The following is a 16,739-nucleotide window of genomic DNA, read 5'->3' as shown; positions in this document are numbered from 1 at the left end:
TCAGTGACAGGGCTCCTCCAATCGGACATGAAATCACTTTTCACACACGGCCCCAGGATGGAACATAAGGCACGTTTTTATTTGAACACATCTCGCTGCCCAGTCCGCACGACAGCTCCGTATCTTGGTGAGGCGCTCCCGGGCAATGGGTGCCACGTGACAGTCCCTGCACTCCTGTCGGTTCGAACTCGAGCCCCAGCCAGCGGAGACACCCTGCGCTCCAGGAGACTCTACCTGCCACTCAGAGAGCCACCGTTTTGAGCAGGCTTCTCTGCAGGTTCTCACCAGGCAGCACACCTGAGCATTCAGAGTTTTCAGCTGTTCTGCCACAGCAGGACCAGTGGGGACAGCCGGGGTGACCTTCGTGACCATGACCACAGCCTTGGTACCCACCTACCCATCACAAGGATAGAGCAGAAACACCATCAGTTTGGCTGAAAATAGCCCAGAGACAGTTCCAGCTGCCAGGGATTTCCTGAGCCTGCCCCCAACCCACAGCTGGCTGACAGCCAGGGAGGTCCCTGTTGACAGGGCATTGAACACACAGTAACGTACGCCTGCTTCGGGCTGGCGGTACCAGAATCCTTCAAACAAACAGGGACAAAACACGGGGTGCCCATCCTAGTAATCCCCAACAAAAAGCTATTAACAGATCCATAGAGTCCAAGGCTAAAAGGGATCATTGGGATCATCTAGTCTGACCTCTTGGGTAACATGGGCCATAGAACATCCCCAAAATCATTCCTAGAGCAAACATCCAATCTTGATGTAAAAATTGCTATTGATGGAGAATCCATCACGATCCTTGGTAAACTGTTCCAATGGTTAATTACCGTGAGGAAGTAGACATTTTTTGAAATATTTGTATGAGTTCTATGTGTGCCTCAGTTTCCCCCTAGACTTTGCCTTGCTACCCAATGGGAGCAGAGGGAAAGGATTAAGTTTGTTCTCAGGACAGACCAAGGGCTAGTCTACACTTAAAACTTACAGTGACACAGCTGTACTGGTACAGCTTGCTGCTACAAGAGCGCTTGTGTAGCCGCGGTGTGTCGACAGGAAAGCGCTCTCCTGCCGACATAATAAAACCACCCAAACGAGCAGCGGTAGCTAGGTCAGCGGGAGAGCGTCTCCCAACAACATAGCGCTGTCCACACAAGTGCTTATGCCAACAAAATTTGTGTCGCCCAGGGGGATGTTTCTTTCACACCCCTGAGCGACAAAAGTTTTGCAGGCGTAAGTGCTAGTGTAGACAAGGCCGAAGAGACATAGGTATTTGTGTCACATCCCTGTCTGGGTGGAATGAAGAGAGTCAGTAAGGGACTGGTTGAAACCGACCCAGATCAACAAGGGTCCAAAGAGACAATGCAAGATCCAATGACTAATGATTCGACACTCAACAACAGGAAGCTCCACCCGGGGGGGTGTGAACTGAGCATGGCCCCGCATGGAGAACAAAGGAAAGATATGTTCATCAAGGAATGAAGAAATGCTTTCTGGAAGAGGCTGGGAGCTCTCTACTGGAACTGACTGAGGAAGTCAGAGAGAGAGAGAGCCTGGAAACGGAGTTCACTACAGTTTGGCTGGTGAATTGCTCTGGCTTGATCAGAATGGACTGTACTTTAATCTTTATTTCTCCGTGCTAACCTAAGGACTTCCAATGCCGTGTTCCAGCTGACTAATCCTACTCGGTTTTGAAAATGCTGTTTGGGGTGTCACAGTGAATACTGGCTGGGATGCATGAGTCCCTGAAGAGTGTACCAGTCTGTACCAGGAACCCATCTCAGCTGGACTTGCTGAACAGGATTCACAGTGTGACACAGGAATGCTGGAGCCCAGAGCTTCAGTCTAGGAGGCGGTGAGGCTGCACGGCCCACCCTTCAGGAAGAGTGGGGCCCCTTGGGGAGGTGGCACACTGATAGGGTTCCTCCAAGAAACTTTTGAAAAGCTGGGGTGTAGGACAGATCCTGTAGAACCAGGACAACCCCCACTGTTTGTTCATGCTCTTCCCGCTGCCTGCGATGTAGCTCTGCTGAATCCCACCTTGCCAGCCTGCACCACCCCCTGGAGCTCATGGACAGGGAGTGTGCTCCTGCCAGAGCTGGCTACAGGCCAGCCTGGGGGATGGAAGAGGCCATTTCTACTTGTATAACAGGCAAAACTTACAAAGACAAATGTGAGTCTTGGGCAGGGACATGGAAACCAGCTCTGATGAAATGAGCAGCCAAGCTGAACTGCGAAAGAATGTTCTCAACTCTCCCCAGGGACCGTGGACAGAGCCAGAGCATTCCTGCTCCACCAGGTCAAGAGAAGCAGTGTTGGATGTTGTGTGAACAGAACTGTTTGCACTTCATCCAACCCTTGGTCGTGGCCCGACTCTACATACGAACGCTCCTGTTGACCAGTGGTGCTCTGGTGTGTATGCCACGGTAGGAGTGGAATAGTGATTACACACACAGTGCTACGTGAAAGGGAAGGTGACAAATGCTCTTGGCTCAAACAGTTTTGGGAGAGCTGTTTTGATTTCAGTGGGAGTTAGGCACCACAATACCTTTGAGTACCTAGAAGCGGAACAAATATTATGATCCAGTGGCTGGAACTTGAAGCTAGGCAAATTCAGATGGGAAGTACAGTGTACATTTTTAACCATGAGGGTAATTAACCATTGGAATTGTCACGACCAGGATGTGGGCAGGCTGACTTAGTGGTAGAGTGGGATTTGGGAGCCAGGCCAGGTCAAATACTAGGAAATCAGAGTCTGAGTCAGGCCAGAAGGCAGACGGAGAGTCAGGTGTCAGAAGGCAGGCAGGCTCAGGTTACCAGAAGATCAGAGTCAGGCAGCACAGACAAGTAGCACAAAGGAAGCCGTCTTAAGCAGGAGGCAACCCAGTTGCCTGGAGAACTTCCTGTTCCTGTGCTCGGTTTAAATACAAGCAGCAACTCAGTCAGGACCCCCAGAGTTCCACCAATCAGATCCCAGGACTGGAGTTTCGAGTTCTGGAGTCTGTTAGCAGTCACTAGATGGCAGGTCTGAATTTACTGGATCCTCAGAGCCCTGTGTACCAAGGTTTGAGACCTGTGGTCCCTGACACAAATTTACCAAGGATCGTGGTGGATTCTTTTTTAAATCAAGACTGGCTGGTTTTCTGAAAACTCGGCTCTCGCAATTATTCTGGGGAAGTTCTATGGCCTGTGTCATACAGGAGGTCAGCCGAGGTGATCACAAGGGTCCCATGTGCCCTTGGAATCTAGGAGGACCTGGGCCTTAGGGCTCACCTGGCATGGTCCCACCGCACGCGCAGCGAGCAGCTTTCTGGCCTCCGCTGGAGCAGAACGTGCAGCAATGAAACACACCCCGATGCTTGCAGAATTTGTTCTTCACAGTCAGCGTGAATGGTGAGTTCTGCAGAGCACAAGAGAACAGAGAGGCAGTCGTGTGCCCAGCATACCTTGCTACTGTGCTTGGACACTGGAGGGGGTCAAACACACCGAAATTTTAAAAAACTACCAGGGCAATGCTAGCAATTACAGAGCAGTGAACCTGACTTTAATACCAAATCCCCTAGATCAGTGTTTCTCAATGACCAGTACATGGACCGGAGCCAATCCCTGAGATTTCCCTGACACAGTTTAGGAAGGCAGCAAGCCAGTGCCTGGTGTCAAAAAGGTTGAGAAACACTGCCTAGATGAACAAGATGTGATAAGGAAAAACCAGCATGACTTCCGCAAAGGAAAACCCAGTTTCTGCTCCCTACTAGAATTCTTTGAGCAAGCCAAAATAGCAGATAAAGGAAAACCGAGGACCGTTTGTTTGGGCTTTCAAAATCCCTTTGACAAAATCCTGCACAAAAGGCAATTAAAAAAATTGGTAGTGATAATAGGTAAGTAATTAGGCAGAGAACCAGCCAGGGCTGAGTGGGCAAGAGGAGGCAGACCAGGGCATCAGCAGCCGGGAGGTGCAGTAGATCAGCGGGGAGCCTAGATATCATGGGAGTACTGAGAGAAGCCAAAGCAAGCTGCAGCAAGGTTGGAAAGGCCTGTCTATGGTGCCTCCCAGGAGGCTGCAGGAGACTCCTTTATTGGCAGAGACCAGCAGGTGGGGGAATGCTTTCAACTAGATGCTGCAGGAACTGCGGAAAAAGCTGGTGCAAGGGATAAGGAGCCAAGTTCCTTGGTTCCGCTGGGAAGAATAGGGCATGCAGATGGGGTACCAGTGGAATAATACCTATTACATAACAGAGAAAGAAGGAAGTGTCTGTGATTAGAGCAGAGGGAGCTCGGATGTGCAGGGGATGCCTATGGAAATAGCTCATGGGTCCTGACTTACTATTGCCCGGCCCCGATGAAGTCAACTACACCAATACACAGTGAGTGGAAAAGGCTACCTGTACATGCTGGCCTTTGATACAGATGGAGACAGTGTATGTGCCCAGCTCCTTAGGGATGTAGGAAATGTGGTAAGTCCCGTCCCTCTTATCACACACCCTGGGCTTGATTAAACTATAAACACAAAAAGAGAGGGAAGCAAGGTTAGTAACATGTAGAAACCTGATCTAATTGGGCAATCACTTTGTGGATTAGATTTATAGGAAGGTTCTTGTCCCTTGTCCCAGTTCAGGGATCTAAGATGCATCTGTATAAAACACCCGAATGATAATGAATGTGCTGGAGATTTCATACATACACCGGCTATCAGAGGCCATGGTACCATATGAAGGAGATCAAAGAAAGTTATACTGCAATGATTTGCAACAACCCAGTGAGTACTGAAAGAGGAGAGGCAGAAAACGCTGCAGCAGAGGGAGGAAGAAAGGCACAATGTCAGATTTCAGCCAGTTGCCTTCTCTTTCCTACTTCATGGATGCAAGAGAAAGTGGCAAAATTCTCGATCCTAAGAAGGAAAACATGGGGTTTTTCAGATTCCTAGGGGCAAAAGTTAAAGGCCAGCTCAGTGAGCCTGGAAAGCAGCAAGGCCAGTCCAAAGGATTGTGCATGGGTTGCAAGCTGTCTCCACTGCAGGATCTTACAGTAAAATACCCTGCTCAGAGCTGTGTTACCACAGTGCTTGTATACAACAGTGATGGGGCACATGGGCCATACAGGAGACAAAGAGAGGGATGGAGACATCACCTGCAGCCAGTATGAAAAAGCTACAGCTTTCATTGAGATGACCACACCACTATTCTCCCTGTCAAGCACTCACTGTTCCACTCAGTCATGGATGCAGTGAACATCAGCACTGACATTACTCATTAAATCAAGAGGTCTGGATCACTTGTATCCATGAGTTTTAAAAGAGTTGGCTAGGAGCACGCCAACCAACATGAGTCTGTGGGATAGATTTTATCAAATGAACTTGATATATTTTTTTGATGAGATTACAAGTTTGGCTGATAAAGGTAATAGTGTTGATGTAATATACTTACACTTCTGTAAGGCATTTGACTTGGTGCCGCATAACATTTTGAACAAAATAGAAAAATATAAAATGAACATGGCACACATTAAATGGATTAAAAACTGGCTAACTGATAGGTCTCAACATGTAATTATAAACAGGGAATCATCCTCAAACAGGTGTGTTTCTAACGAGGTCCTGCTGTGATCAGTTCTTGGCCCTACGCTATAACATTTTGATTAATAACCTGGAGGAAAACAAAATCAGTGATAAAGTTTGCAGATGACACAAAAATTGGGGATGGTAAACTATGAAGAGGATAGGTCATTGATATAGAGCGCTCTGCATTGCTTGATAAGCTGGGCACAAACAAACAATATGAATGTTATGGCTAAATGTAAAAAGTGTGCACCTAGGAACAAAGAATATAGGCCATACTTACAAGATGGGGGACTCTGTCCAGGGAAGTAGTGGCTCTGAATAAGATTTGGGGCTCATGATGGATAATCAGATGAACATGAGGTCCCAGTACCATGCTGTGGCAAAAAGTGCTAAAGCAATCTTTAAATGCATAAACAGGGTAATCTTGAGTAGGAGCAGAGAGGTTATTTTACCTCTGTATTTGGTACTGATGCAACTGCTGCTGGAATACCGTGTCCAGTTCTGATGTCTCCAATTCAAGGAGGATGTTGATTAAATTGGAAAGGGTTCAGAGAAGAGCCACGAGAATGATTAAAAGATTAGAAAACATGCCTGACAGTGCTAGACTCAAGCAGCTCAGTCTCTTTATCTTCACAACGAGGTTAAGGGGTGATTTGATTACAATCTATAACTATCTACATGGGGAACAAATATTTAATAAAGAACACTTCAATCTAGTAGAAAAATATATAACATGGTCAAAGGCTGGAAGTTGAAGTTAGACTAATTAGCCATTGGAACAATTTAACAAGGATTGCGGTGGATGATTTATCACTGACCATTTTTAAATCCAAGCCTAGATGTTTTTCCAAATTATACACTCTAGGAATTATTTCGGGGACGTTCTATGGCCTGCATTACACAGGAGGTTGGACTAGATGATCACAATGGGCCCTTCTGGCCTTGGAATCTCAATCTATTAATTTTCTCAGACCATGCTCTTGAAGGGATCACTTCACTCTGCAGAACTGCCCTCCAGCAGAGACAGCAAGACACATGCTCTTTCAGTGGGATTGAACGCTATGTGCGTCTGATGTCTGAGTGGTGGCAGTGCATGCTTCATGAAAAGTGAGGGCTTTGTTAAACTGATACACTCTCACCACTTTGTGACACTCTGAAGTTAATCTGGTTTTACAGCTGTTTTGAATCACTGAAGTGGCACAAAACAGCCAGGGTAAACATTTGAATCAGACCCTACAACTACCACCACCTGAATGGGGAAGGGAGAGAATGAGAGAAGAAAGGGAGGGGAGAAAGAGAGAGATCAGAGGAAAAATAAATAGATAGAGAAAAGGAAAGACAGCTTATCTCATCAGATAAGAGGCATTGGAAATGGTGTCACTTCTCAGTCTCAGAGAGTAGCTGGCTACCATTAGGAAGCAGCAGGCAGAAGACGGGCAGAGGGCTGAGTCACCTAATCTAAGAACTGAGATGTGGGCTATGACTCTTACCTTTAACATTCTGACCCTATTTTGATCATTACTGGCATGGTGTCTCTTTATTAAATTAACCCAACTCTGGTTTCCCAGGGAACCAAGATAGCAAAAATCCCAATGAAATCATGAGGTAGTCACATGGGAATTGCCATAGTCAGTCGATCACACCTGTGGTCCAATTAGTCCAGTAGCCTGTCTCTGCTGGCGGCCAGTGCTGTTCTGCTTTAAAGGAAGGTGCAAGAACCCCAGCAGCAGGCAATTATGGAATAGCCGCCCAAGGGGGAAATTTCTTCCTAACTACCATTAATTAGAATTGTTTGTGCCCTGAAGCATGAGAGCATGAAAGTTTATAACCCTTCCAAAATCTTGAATACAGTTGCCTACCTCACTTCCTGTCATAAACTATGTTATAAGTGTTGCTCTGCTGCTTCATAGCTGTTATGTCTCGCCTCAGGGGTGACTGGATTTCAGCAGTGGATGAGGTGATCACATATATACAGAAATGAGAAGCTATGGTGACTTCAGCCACCTCTGTCCATACCCAAAATTACTTCCTTCTAAGCAGGGGGGTATATACAGCTCATACATCCTGCTCAGTGAAGGGAGCAGGAGAAAGGACTAGAGATGTGTCCTCGGATAGTGCTCTCCAATCAACAGATATCTAGGTATATAGTGTTGTTTCCCTATCCTTTATCTGATTTCTGACAATGCTGCAACTGTTGTGGTGTTGCCCTGTATCAAGGCACAAACCCCACATCAGACTATATATGGCAAAAGCTGGAGTCATGAATGCTAACCGATTTTAGTCTTCCCTATAGTAGAGAGATTTAGCACTGTATTCTCTTTGACATCAGGGCACCCAAACAATGTCCAGGTTGGTAACTTGCCCTGGCTTGTACCTAACTTGCATAAAATGCAGCAGATTACATATTTAAAGGAGACTCGCAAAAGCCTGTTTTAAATTGGGCTTGTGCCCTTTTTTGCTGCTTTTTGATACTAAGATGGCCTCAAAGCATCTTTCAAAATAATTTTTTTCCACTTTTTTTTTTTTTTTTTGATCTTAGAAATACCTGGAACGTCAAGTTTGGCTTCCCTGATTTTTAGGAAAGGCCTCCAAGCTCCCTTTGAGCTCAGTCACCTCAGCTGAAGAGCACAGACTGCTGATGCTTTAACAAAGCCATCCTTATTCCAAAATGTTACTCACTCATTTAATTTCAATCAGTGTTAACAAAAACACAAGTCCCAGTTCTCTGTTGCCCTGGATCATGGGTAGAAACCCAGTGCAGAGTAGGTATAAAATGCTGCTAGATCAGAGTGGCTGTGATTTACACCCACTATGCCTTTAAAAATGTCCAAATATTGTGATAAAATCATGGGAGGTGGGAGCTCTGAAATCTCCATAAGGTCATATTTAACCCCCGGGCTGCACTTGGGCCAGAGCTGCGGCATGCTCTTGGGTGAAGCACCGCGGTGCCATTCTCCCTGTAAATCTTGACCTGTGCACTGAAGCACTTAACTTACAGGGGAATACAAACACAGAGGTACACAGAGACAGGGGTGAGTGAGCCTGTAGCCAAGATTTTAATGCAAGACAGAAGACAAACAAAACCACTCTGGCCATCCCAGGGAAGGTACTAACCAGTCCTTCTTGTCTTTGTGGATGATAGTGACCTGGATGGGCTCGCCTCCTCTCCCCATCAACTCACCCGATGTGTCATTACAGAGCAGAGTAAAGCTGGCCAACTGATTCTGACGGGCACTGTGGAGATCTGAAAGGCAGAGCAAACTGCCCATTACTGATCCAGACAGGACTGGGAAGAGACGGGCTTGACATCAGACAGCAGCGTTCCAACTCCCACCCTCCCCAGTATACTTCACTCTAAGTAGGGATTTACAGAGTTCCCCACTGCTGCGCTGTCTGAGCCCCTTCCATGAAAAGTAAAATCAAACACATTTCTAGGGGCCAGCTGGCCAGGCCTCCCACAGATGGCAAGTGTAGCCTGATTCGAAGGTGCTGGTTGCATGCCCCTTTGCAGCCCCTTAGTTTGTGAGCTCGGCTGGCAATTGGTTCAGTCCTCCAAACAAGGGCGGCTCTAATTTATCTCAGCTGCAGTGGCTCTGAAGGGAACATTGTGTCAGCTGAAAAGAGCCAGTGCCAGGATGCTCCCGCCTCATCCCCTTCCCCAGCTATGCCCCCAACATGCCCCTATGCATGGTGAGGTGGGGCACAGAGACATTCCACTGGTGCTACAGCTGCAGGATTTCCCCCTGAGATAGAGAGATTCTCCAAGGGCTGGTTCCATGGGTTTTCCAGTCCCTTAGGGCCCAGTGTTGGTGTAAAGGGGCTGCAGCAGAGACCAGGGCTTTTGGGGTGAGTTGCCTCTAGAGGATGCTGGCTTTGAACAGGAGTGGCTTTCTGATTGCAAAGGGCTGGGACAGCTATGGTTCTTTCCCTGACAGAAGTTCATGTGCTACAGCTTACAGGCCAGGGGACCCTAGAAAAAGGACCATAACCCTGGACTTACCCATGGAGAATGATCACCAGTTTGTTTCAGGAAATGTAACAGCAGTTACTTCTTCTTCTTATAAAAGCAGTGACACGGGAGATGTACAATGAAGTAAACCTATAGGTTAGGGACGGCCTAACTGCTGTCTAGGGTTCAGTACAGCCACCTTCCCCATCTTCAACATGGAGGTGTGGAATGTAGATGATCTGTCCCGTTGTGCAATGTGACCTTCTACTCAGATCAAGACAGAGCACTGCATGCTGGGAGCTGTCATCTTGGCAGGCCACACTTCCATCTGTAGTCAATACGGAAGTGGCTGAACGGGACAAGGAACCTTTCTTCTCAAATCTAGCCCAGGCTTTTGAGTAACCCAAAGTTGCTGCTATCTGGATGATGCTCAGTGGCCTGCATGAAATGCACCTAACAGTCTCACAAAGTTCTTGGCGGGCAGTTGTCTACATTACAATCTGCACGAACTGGTCCCCTGTGGTCAGTTTCAGCAGAGGTCAAGCATCATGGAGGCTGAACTACTTGCTCAGCCATAGAGTTGGTCTATCCAGTTCAGAGATGAGATACAGTGACAGGAGGCAGTGGGAAGGAAGTGAGACCTATTATTGCATGCACTGTACCCATGTCCTGATAAACTATGGTCTTCGGTCTCTCGGGCTGTCCCTGGGGTGGTAACACAGACCCTCAGTTAAGCAATGACATTTATAATAGGATTTTTTAGGGTTCACTCCAATCCCTCCCACTTTTATTTTATCATTGGTCAATCAGAATCAAGTTGTCTCCATACCTTCCCCTTGCAGGACACACTTGGCTGGATCAACTGCCTTATTGAGAATGGTCCCAAAAACCTCATAGCCACAGCACTGGCCAGCCTTCTCGTGGGCGGAGAACTGGATCCCATCTTCCACTCCAGAGTGGACACTATAATCCACTTTGTTCAGCTTCCTCAGCCGGCTCGCCACCACCCCCTTGGTGATAAGAATCTCCAGGTCTGAGCCGTTGGTCAGCAGGCGCTCAGTGAATTCCACCCCAGTCCTCATGTCCATCAGCAGCTGCTCCAGCTGGGCTTTCTGTAGGTGCAACAGGGTCTCCTTCTGCACCTTCAAATCTTCCAGCTGCTTCAGCAGCCGGTCCCGGTGCTCTTCAATCACCCTTATGTATCCATCTGCAAACGCGTGGATCTCCCCAGCCACTGCCTCCACATGACTGCAGATGGCACTGCTGACTCCTTCAATGTGGAGAAGGGCCCCTTCTAGGGTGTTCACGTGCAGCTGGGTGCTCTTCAGGAGGTCCCGCATGGAATCTCCATGCTTGTGGATGACATTGGCAGCAAAGTCATATGGATGTTGCCGGTGCTTGCCCACCACACAATCCCGGCACACAGGTTGGTCACACTGCTCACAGAACAGCGTCAAGTCCTCTGAAGGGTGAGAAGGGCACAGGACGGGCTTCCTGGTCTGGCTGTAGCCCTTCAGGTCCTCCAGGTCCACCACAGCATGGGAAGCAGTTTTCTTCTGTCTCCTAGAAGGAAGTTTAAGAGATAAACCTGGGCTTCCCAACATGTGACCTGCAGATTCCTACAGAACAGTCTATGATCTCCTCACACACTGTGACCCGCAGGGACCACAACATGATACTCCATCCTAACTCAGTAGATGGCCATGTTGCATGATGGGATCTTTAATCTCCTTAGGTCACATCTTCATACAGAAGATGACATCATCTGCAATCTGCCCCCCTTATGCTAATTAGAGGCTGCTCTCTGGCTCCCTGTTCTGAGATGGGAGAATATTATACAAGGACCAGAGGGGTAGCTGTCACACCATTATTGCGGGTAGTATCTCTTTAGAGAGCCTGACCAAAGCAGGGTAGCTGCAATGATCCCAGAGCCCTCTGGGATGAGCACGGCAGGAAGGTGGTGGGTGCCACCAGGTGTGGGCTGGCAGGCAGCGGCAGAGTATGTTTGCTCAGCCACTGCCTCGTCTGTGGATGACTAGGGGATGTCAGGCTCCTTACCTCTCAATCTGACTCTTTTCACCAGCCTTTTATTCACTCAAACCAAAACTCACATACCCCTGAATGGGAAATCAGGACCTGGCAACAGCCAGATAAGGATCCGTAGTAACATATTAAATATTCTTAAAGCCAAACGCCATCTCCCGTCTAGACTCAGGGCTAGATCCTGCTTAGAACAGCTGAGGTGTGGGCGGGGCACAAAACTCCTGGGGCCATCCAGTTGCCAGGCCAGTAACAAGCACGTGGCAAAACAGTCTCAAGGTTGTTCTATTTGATGCTGGCTGCCCACAGCCCCAGGGATCTGCAATGCATTAGGGAGTCCTAGCCACACCGTCTAGACCAATGGCGGTCTGTGGCTGAGGCGAGATAGGGGATACTAAGATGGCTCTGTACCACTCAAGGATTCTCCAATGCAGGAGGAATCCTCCAGGAGCCAGTAGGACAGCTCTACAGCTGTTTTGCACCACCTGAACAGCTCAAAACAGTCGCAGGGCAGGGCAGGGCAGGGCGCTCTCAGACTTCTCCTTTTGCCTCATTCTTCAGTCTGAACTCTCTTGCTCCCACTTTTGTTATGTCTGCACAGCTGCCTTGCGCCACCTGTGAAACACTACCACATTCACCTGGATGTCACCTCTGCTGAAATCCCTCATCTGGACAGCAAGAAGCATGGCAACAGCACTCACATCTTCACAAAACTCCACTGGCTCCCTATGACCCAGTTCACAGTGGTCCTCCTTGGGCCTGATTCTGATCTCACACCAGTGTACCTGATTCTGATCTCACACCAGTGTAGACTGGGAGTAGCTGCACCGATATTAATGGAGTGACCCCAGTGTAAAAGTAATATCAGAAGCTGAGACTGGAGCCAGGCCCCTTCGGCTCAATTCTCTACCGTCTTGCATCTTGTATGGCTTCTTATATCAGTGTGAAATGCTGCCATTCTGGGGCTCAATTCCTCATTGTTCAGCACCGTGTGTAGTGAAACTGGGTGTAAGACGTTACCCATGCAGAATAGTAACACTTTGCCTTAATGTAACTGATTGTACAAAGTGCAGGGCAACTGGGAATCAAGGCCCTGGTGCACAGGTATAAGTGTCTACACACGGGCGAGACAATAGAGAATCTGGCCTGATTCTTGGTAGTGCAAAGGATGTTTTACACTAAGCACTCTGGTAGTGTAAAAGGGCACTAAACAAGGAGGAAACAGGCCCAGTGCACTACCGCAGCATAGGGGACTTCCCTGGCCAGTCTAGAGCTGACAGAATGGCTCTAAACTGGGCCCTTTTCCAGTCCCCACCAATCATGTACATGTTCCAGCTGGCCTCACAGATCTCACCTGTCTCTCCTCCCCTAGCACTGCTCTTCTTTCTGTCTCCTCACGCAGCCATACCACTGCTGACGCAAGAACCTCCTCCCCTGCAGCTCCTACATCTGAAGCAGCCACCCTCTATCTCTGCCTCATCACCTCTTCAGCTCTTTTCAAATCTGGGCTGGAAACGTCTCTCTTCTCCCCTGCCAGTACCTCTTCAGTTTTCACTCGCTCTACTACGGCGTCATTCTACAACTGCCATAACTGCTGCAAAGCAAAGGGAAATCTGCTTGTGTTACAGCTATTCACTGCCTGACTTGCAGGGTGTTGTGACGCTAACTTCACTAATGTTTGTCAGGTGCTCGGATGCTACGGTGATGGGAGCCATACACACATGGACAGAGAGTTGACTGGAAGTAACCCGTGTAGTTAAACTAACATCAGGACTTCCACAACACTACCCTTTTCTCCTCTGGAGCTGAAATTTTCCACACCAGTTCTCAAATTCAGTCAGAAGTACCTTTAAAACACACACACACACACACAATTAAAAATTGCCTCTCTGCAGGCAGCCTCAGCAGACAGGCCAAGAACCGATGGTCTAATGGAGAATTAACTGCTTCTCTCCTCTAGAGTGGGGGGTCCCTCTAGGGTAGGGCTGGACAAGGAGGGAGTTTGCACTGCCATGACCCTGGCGGGCTATCCCTGCTCTGGGAACACCAGGCTTCAGTCTCCAGGACTGTCAATCTCTTAATTTTCTGCTGCGGTACATTCACTTAAATGTAAAATAAAGAAATGTCCGTGGCAGCATACTCCAAAGTTTGGACTTACTGACCAGATAAACCTAGGTAGATGAGCGCAGCTCTCCCACATGGTCCCCTGTGTTGTTTGTTCCCACCTATAAGGAGCTTGCCCACACATTCTCTTCTTCATTACAGGAGTGGAAACAATGGGCAAGGCACTGTACAAACAGGGAGACGTAAAGGCCAGATTTTCACAACTGTTCATTAATTGGGGTGTTTCAATATTTGGCAGTCCAGCTGAAATGTCCAGGGCCTGACTTCCCAGGGTGCTGAGCAACCACAGCTCCCATTCACTTCCTTTAGAGTTGCGGGTGCTCAACACTTCCACAAAATCAGGCTCAAATCAGGCACCCGACACCTAAGTGGCCACTTCTGGGCTAAGTGGTTACCAGGCCTAAGTGGACAGATGGCACCGTATATGTTACATAAGGTTGTGTAGGGCCAGAAACAGCAATGGAGTCTTCATGCCTGGAAGGGGTTGGTTACATGTCTGCCTCTGGAGCCTCCTCCCATACCTGTGAGCCTGGCAGCAGAAGCGGCAGAGATTGGCTTTGCAGGTGGGACAGTGCTTCACTGCTTCCTCATCCACGCAGAGGTCACACCGCATTCTCGGGCCTTGCGCCTGCCGGCTCTCCAGTAGCACCTCATTCATGACCAGGTGGTTCGTGGTCAAGTCATCAATGCCGCCAGGTGGTAAATCCACCTCTGTGTCACAGACAGGACAAAGGATGCTGAGCGGCGGCGGCTGCTGATCCTGGAGCCACGACCTGTCTGAGGTAGAGTCTGAGTCCTCTCCCTGGAAGCCGAACACTGAAAAGGGCTCCAGCTGCTCAAGGCAGGCCATGCAAAACGTGTGTAGGCAGGGCAGGATTTTGGGGGCTGAGAAGAGCTCAGTGCACAATGGGCACCTAGTTCTGGCTAGGCCCCTGACCTCACCCGGGATTTCAGCCATGATTCCAATCTGCTGCTGCGGGCCGGACCGCTTCTGAAAGTCAGATTAGGGAATGAAAATAAAATCCAGTCCATGCAATCCATCTACAAAGAGTCCCTGAAAGGGCCCAGCCTGGCCCAGAGAGAACACCTCTCACAGCATGGGTGGGGCCTGCTTTAGAGACCGTCTCTAAGCACCCCGGTGCCAGGGAAGGGGGCCCTTTCACAGCATCCCCATCAGGCGGGGGAGACGGAGGCGCTCTCGGGGGAGACAGGGGCGCTCTCGTGGTGCAGCTGTCAGGTGGGAAGGGGGTGGGGGGGTACATGGGGCACTCTCACAGTGTTGGTCTTGGGCAGGGGATATGGGGACACCTTTGGGTGGGACGTACGGGGAGTGCTTGGTGCAGGGCTATGGGGGGCACTATCAGCGGGTGGGGGGCTCTCACAGCACTGCTGTCAGGTGGGGGGGACAGGAGGTGCTCTCAGGGGGGCGCAGGGGCACTCTTCTGCCAGCACTGGCAGGTGGGGGTTAGGGGAGCACTGTCGGGGGTACAGGGGCCTTCTCGGGGGGGGGGGGTTGAGGGTGCCGTCGGGGGATGGGAGGCGTTGTTGGGTGGGGGGCGCAGGGGGCTGGCAAGCAGGAGCATGGGTCCGTTCTCGCGGTGTCGCTGGCGGGTGGGGGGAGATCTCAGGGGTCGCTGGCGGGCATGGGGTACATGGCCCTGGGGGGCCCTCTCGGGGGGTGCCGGGGGTGCTGCCGGGGGGGGTGTTACCGTATGGGACGCTCTGGGGGGATGCCCCGCTTCTGCCTGCCCCGCGCTGTGGGCTGGGTCCCGCCGCCCGCCCCCAACCCCGGAGCGCGGCTAACCGAGCAGCAGGGCCCCGCCACAGCCGCCGGCCCGGCTCCCGCTCCCGTCACCGCCCCCGGCCGGGGCTGCCCGGCGCGTCAGGCGCCGCTGTGCGGGGCCGGCCTGTGAGCCGCTGCCCAGCCCCCGCGGCTCGGTGGCGGCTTTGCGAGAACCCGCGGCCCGTTACCTCAGCAGCAGCCGCGCCCGCGCCCGCAGGACCTGGAGCAAAGTGGGCGGCGCGGGGCCGGGCCGGGCCGGGCCGGGCGCTCTCTGGACAGCGGCCTGGCCGCACGGCGCGGCGCTTCCCGCCCAGCCCCAGGCCGAGCTCGCGACGTTTGATCTCGGGGGCCGCCCCGGGGTCCCCTCCCGTGCGGGGAACGTAGCGGTCGCCCCGGCACCGCTGCTCCGGGGGCAGGGCCGCGCCGGTGCGGCGAGGAGGTCGGTCTCCGCCGCTAGTCCGTGTTAGTCCGGACCGCAGGAGGCCCCAAGCCTGGGGATGCTGGGTTATCGCAGGCCCGGCCCGTCCCCTCCCACCTCCCCCAGGAGCTGCCGGCACAAAGCCAGGCCAGGCCGGGGCAGACGGGGCCCGCCGCTGCCCAGCAGGCCCCAGGACGGCTGCCTGTGCCCAGCCAAGAGGGTGCGGCTGACGCCTGCACGGCTGGCTTGCATCCCCCCGAGGATGGACGTGGCCTGTGCCAGGCGAAAACCAGGCTGGCTGCGCGAATGGGACGGTCACCGGCACTCCGAGCGTGGCCTGCCCGGTTGATGGTTCCTGGGAGAAGCGTGTTAGGCAACCGAAGGTCACCAGCCAAAGATGACAGCCTGAGAAGGTGACTGGACTGTGAGGCACCAGGCAGCTGATGCGGACCCCATAGCAATGTGCCGGGTCAGGAGAAAGGGCCTGCGGGACTTGGATGGCGGGCCTTCCGTCAGGGGCGGAGGAATAGGTTCAGGGCATCCAAGCCAGTGCACTCCTGCTGCAGGCTAGGGCTAGCTGGGCTCTGGAGACAGGGATGTGCAATCCTGCACCGGCCCAGGATGTCGGATCCTGTGCGTTTGTCTCCAGCAGGGATGAAAAGTCGTTTGGGCCATAGATAATGAGGGGAGTAAGAGCAGACAGACAGGAGAATGACCCTGTAGCCTGGTGGTTTGAGCACTCATTGGGCAGGTGGGCGACCCACCATCCCTTCCCACGACCCCTGAGTTAGACGAACACGTCAGAGATGGTTTAGGTTTACTTGGTTCTGCCTCAGTGTGAGGATTAACTTGATGACCTCTTGAGGTC

General features: G+C 51.0%; 1 protein-coding gene across 1 annotated transcript; it reads right to left on the bottom strand.

The window, feature by feature from the left end:
- Positions 1 to 57: 57 nt before the first annotated feature.
- TRIM45 (tripartite motif containing 45) lies at positions 58 to 14,733 on the bottom strand. The gene is made up of 6 exons (XM_067546366.1): positions 14,192 to 14,733; positions 10,336 to 11,069; positions 8,672 to 8,801; positions 4,383 to 4,497; positions 3,274 to 3,400; positions 58 to 393 (listed from the first exon to the last, which is right to left on the bottom strand). Exons 1-6 carry the CDS (start codon positions 14,626 to 14,628, stop codon positions 242 to 244), a joined length of 1,695 nt encoding a protein of 564 aa, XP_067402467.1. The 5' UTR covers positions 14,629 to 14,733; the 3' UTR covers positions 58 to 241.
- Between the last annotated feature and the right edge of the window lie 2,006 nt (positions 14,734 to 16,739).

Source organism: Emydura macquarii, unplaced genomic scaffold (assembly GCF_026122565.2).
Source record: "Emydura macquarii macquarii isolate MOO-44397 ecotype Brisbane River unplaced genomic scaffold, CSIRO-AGI_Emac_v2 contig_1119, whole genome shotgun sequence".
Lineage (NCBI taxonomy): Eukaryota > Metazoa > Chordata > Testudines > Chelidae > Emydura > Emydura macquarii.
The sequence above is the reverse complement of the archived record's forward strand: the minus strand, read 5'-3'. Positions and strand labels throughout refer to the sequence as shown.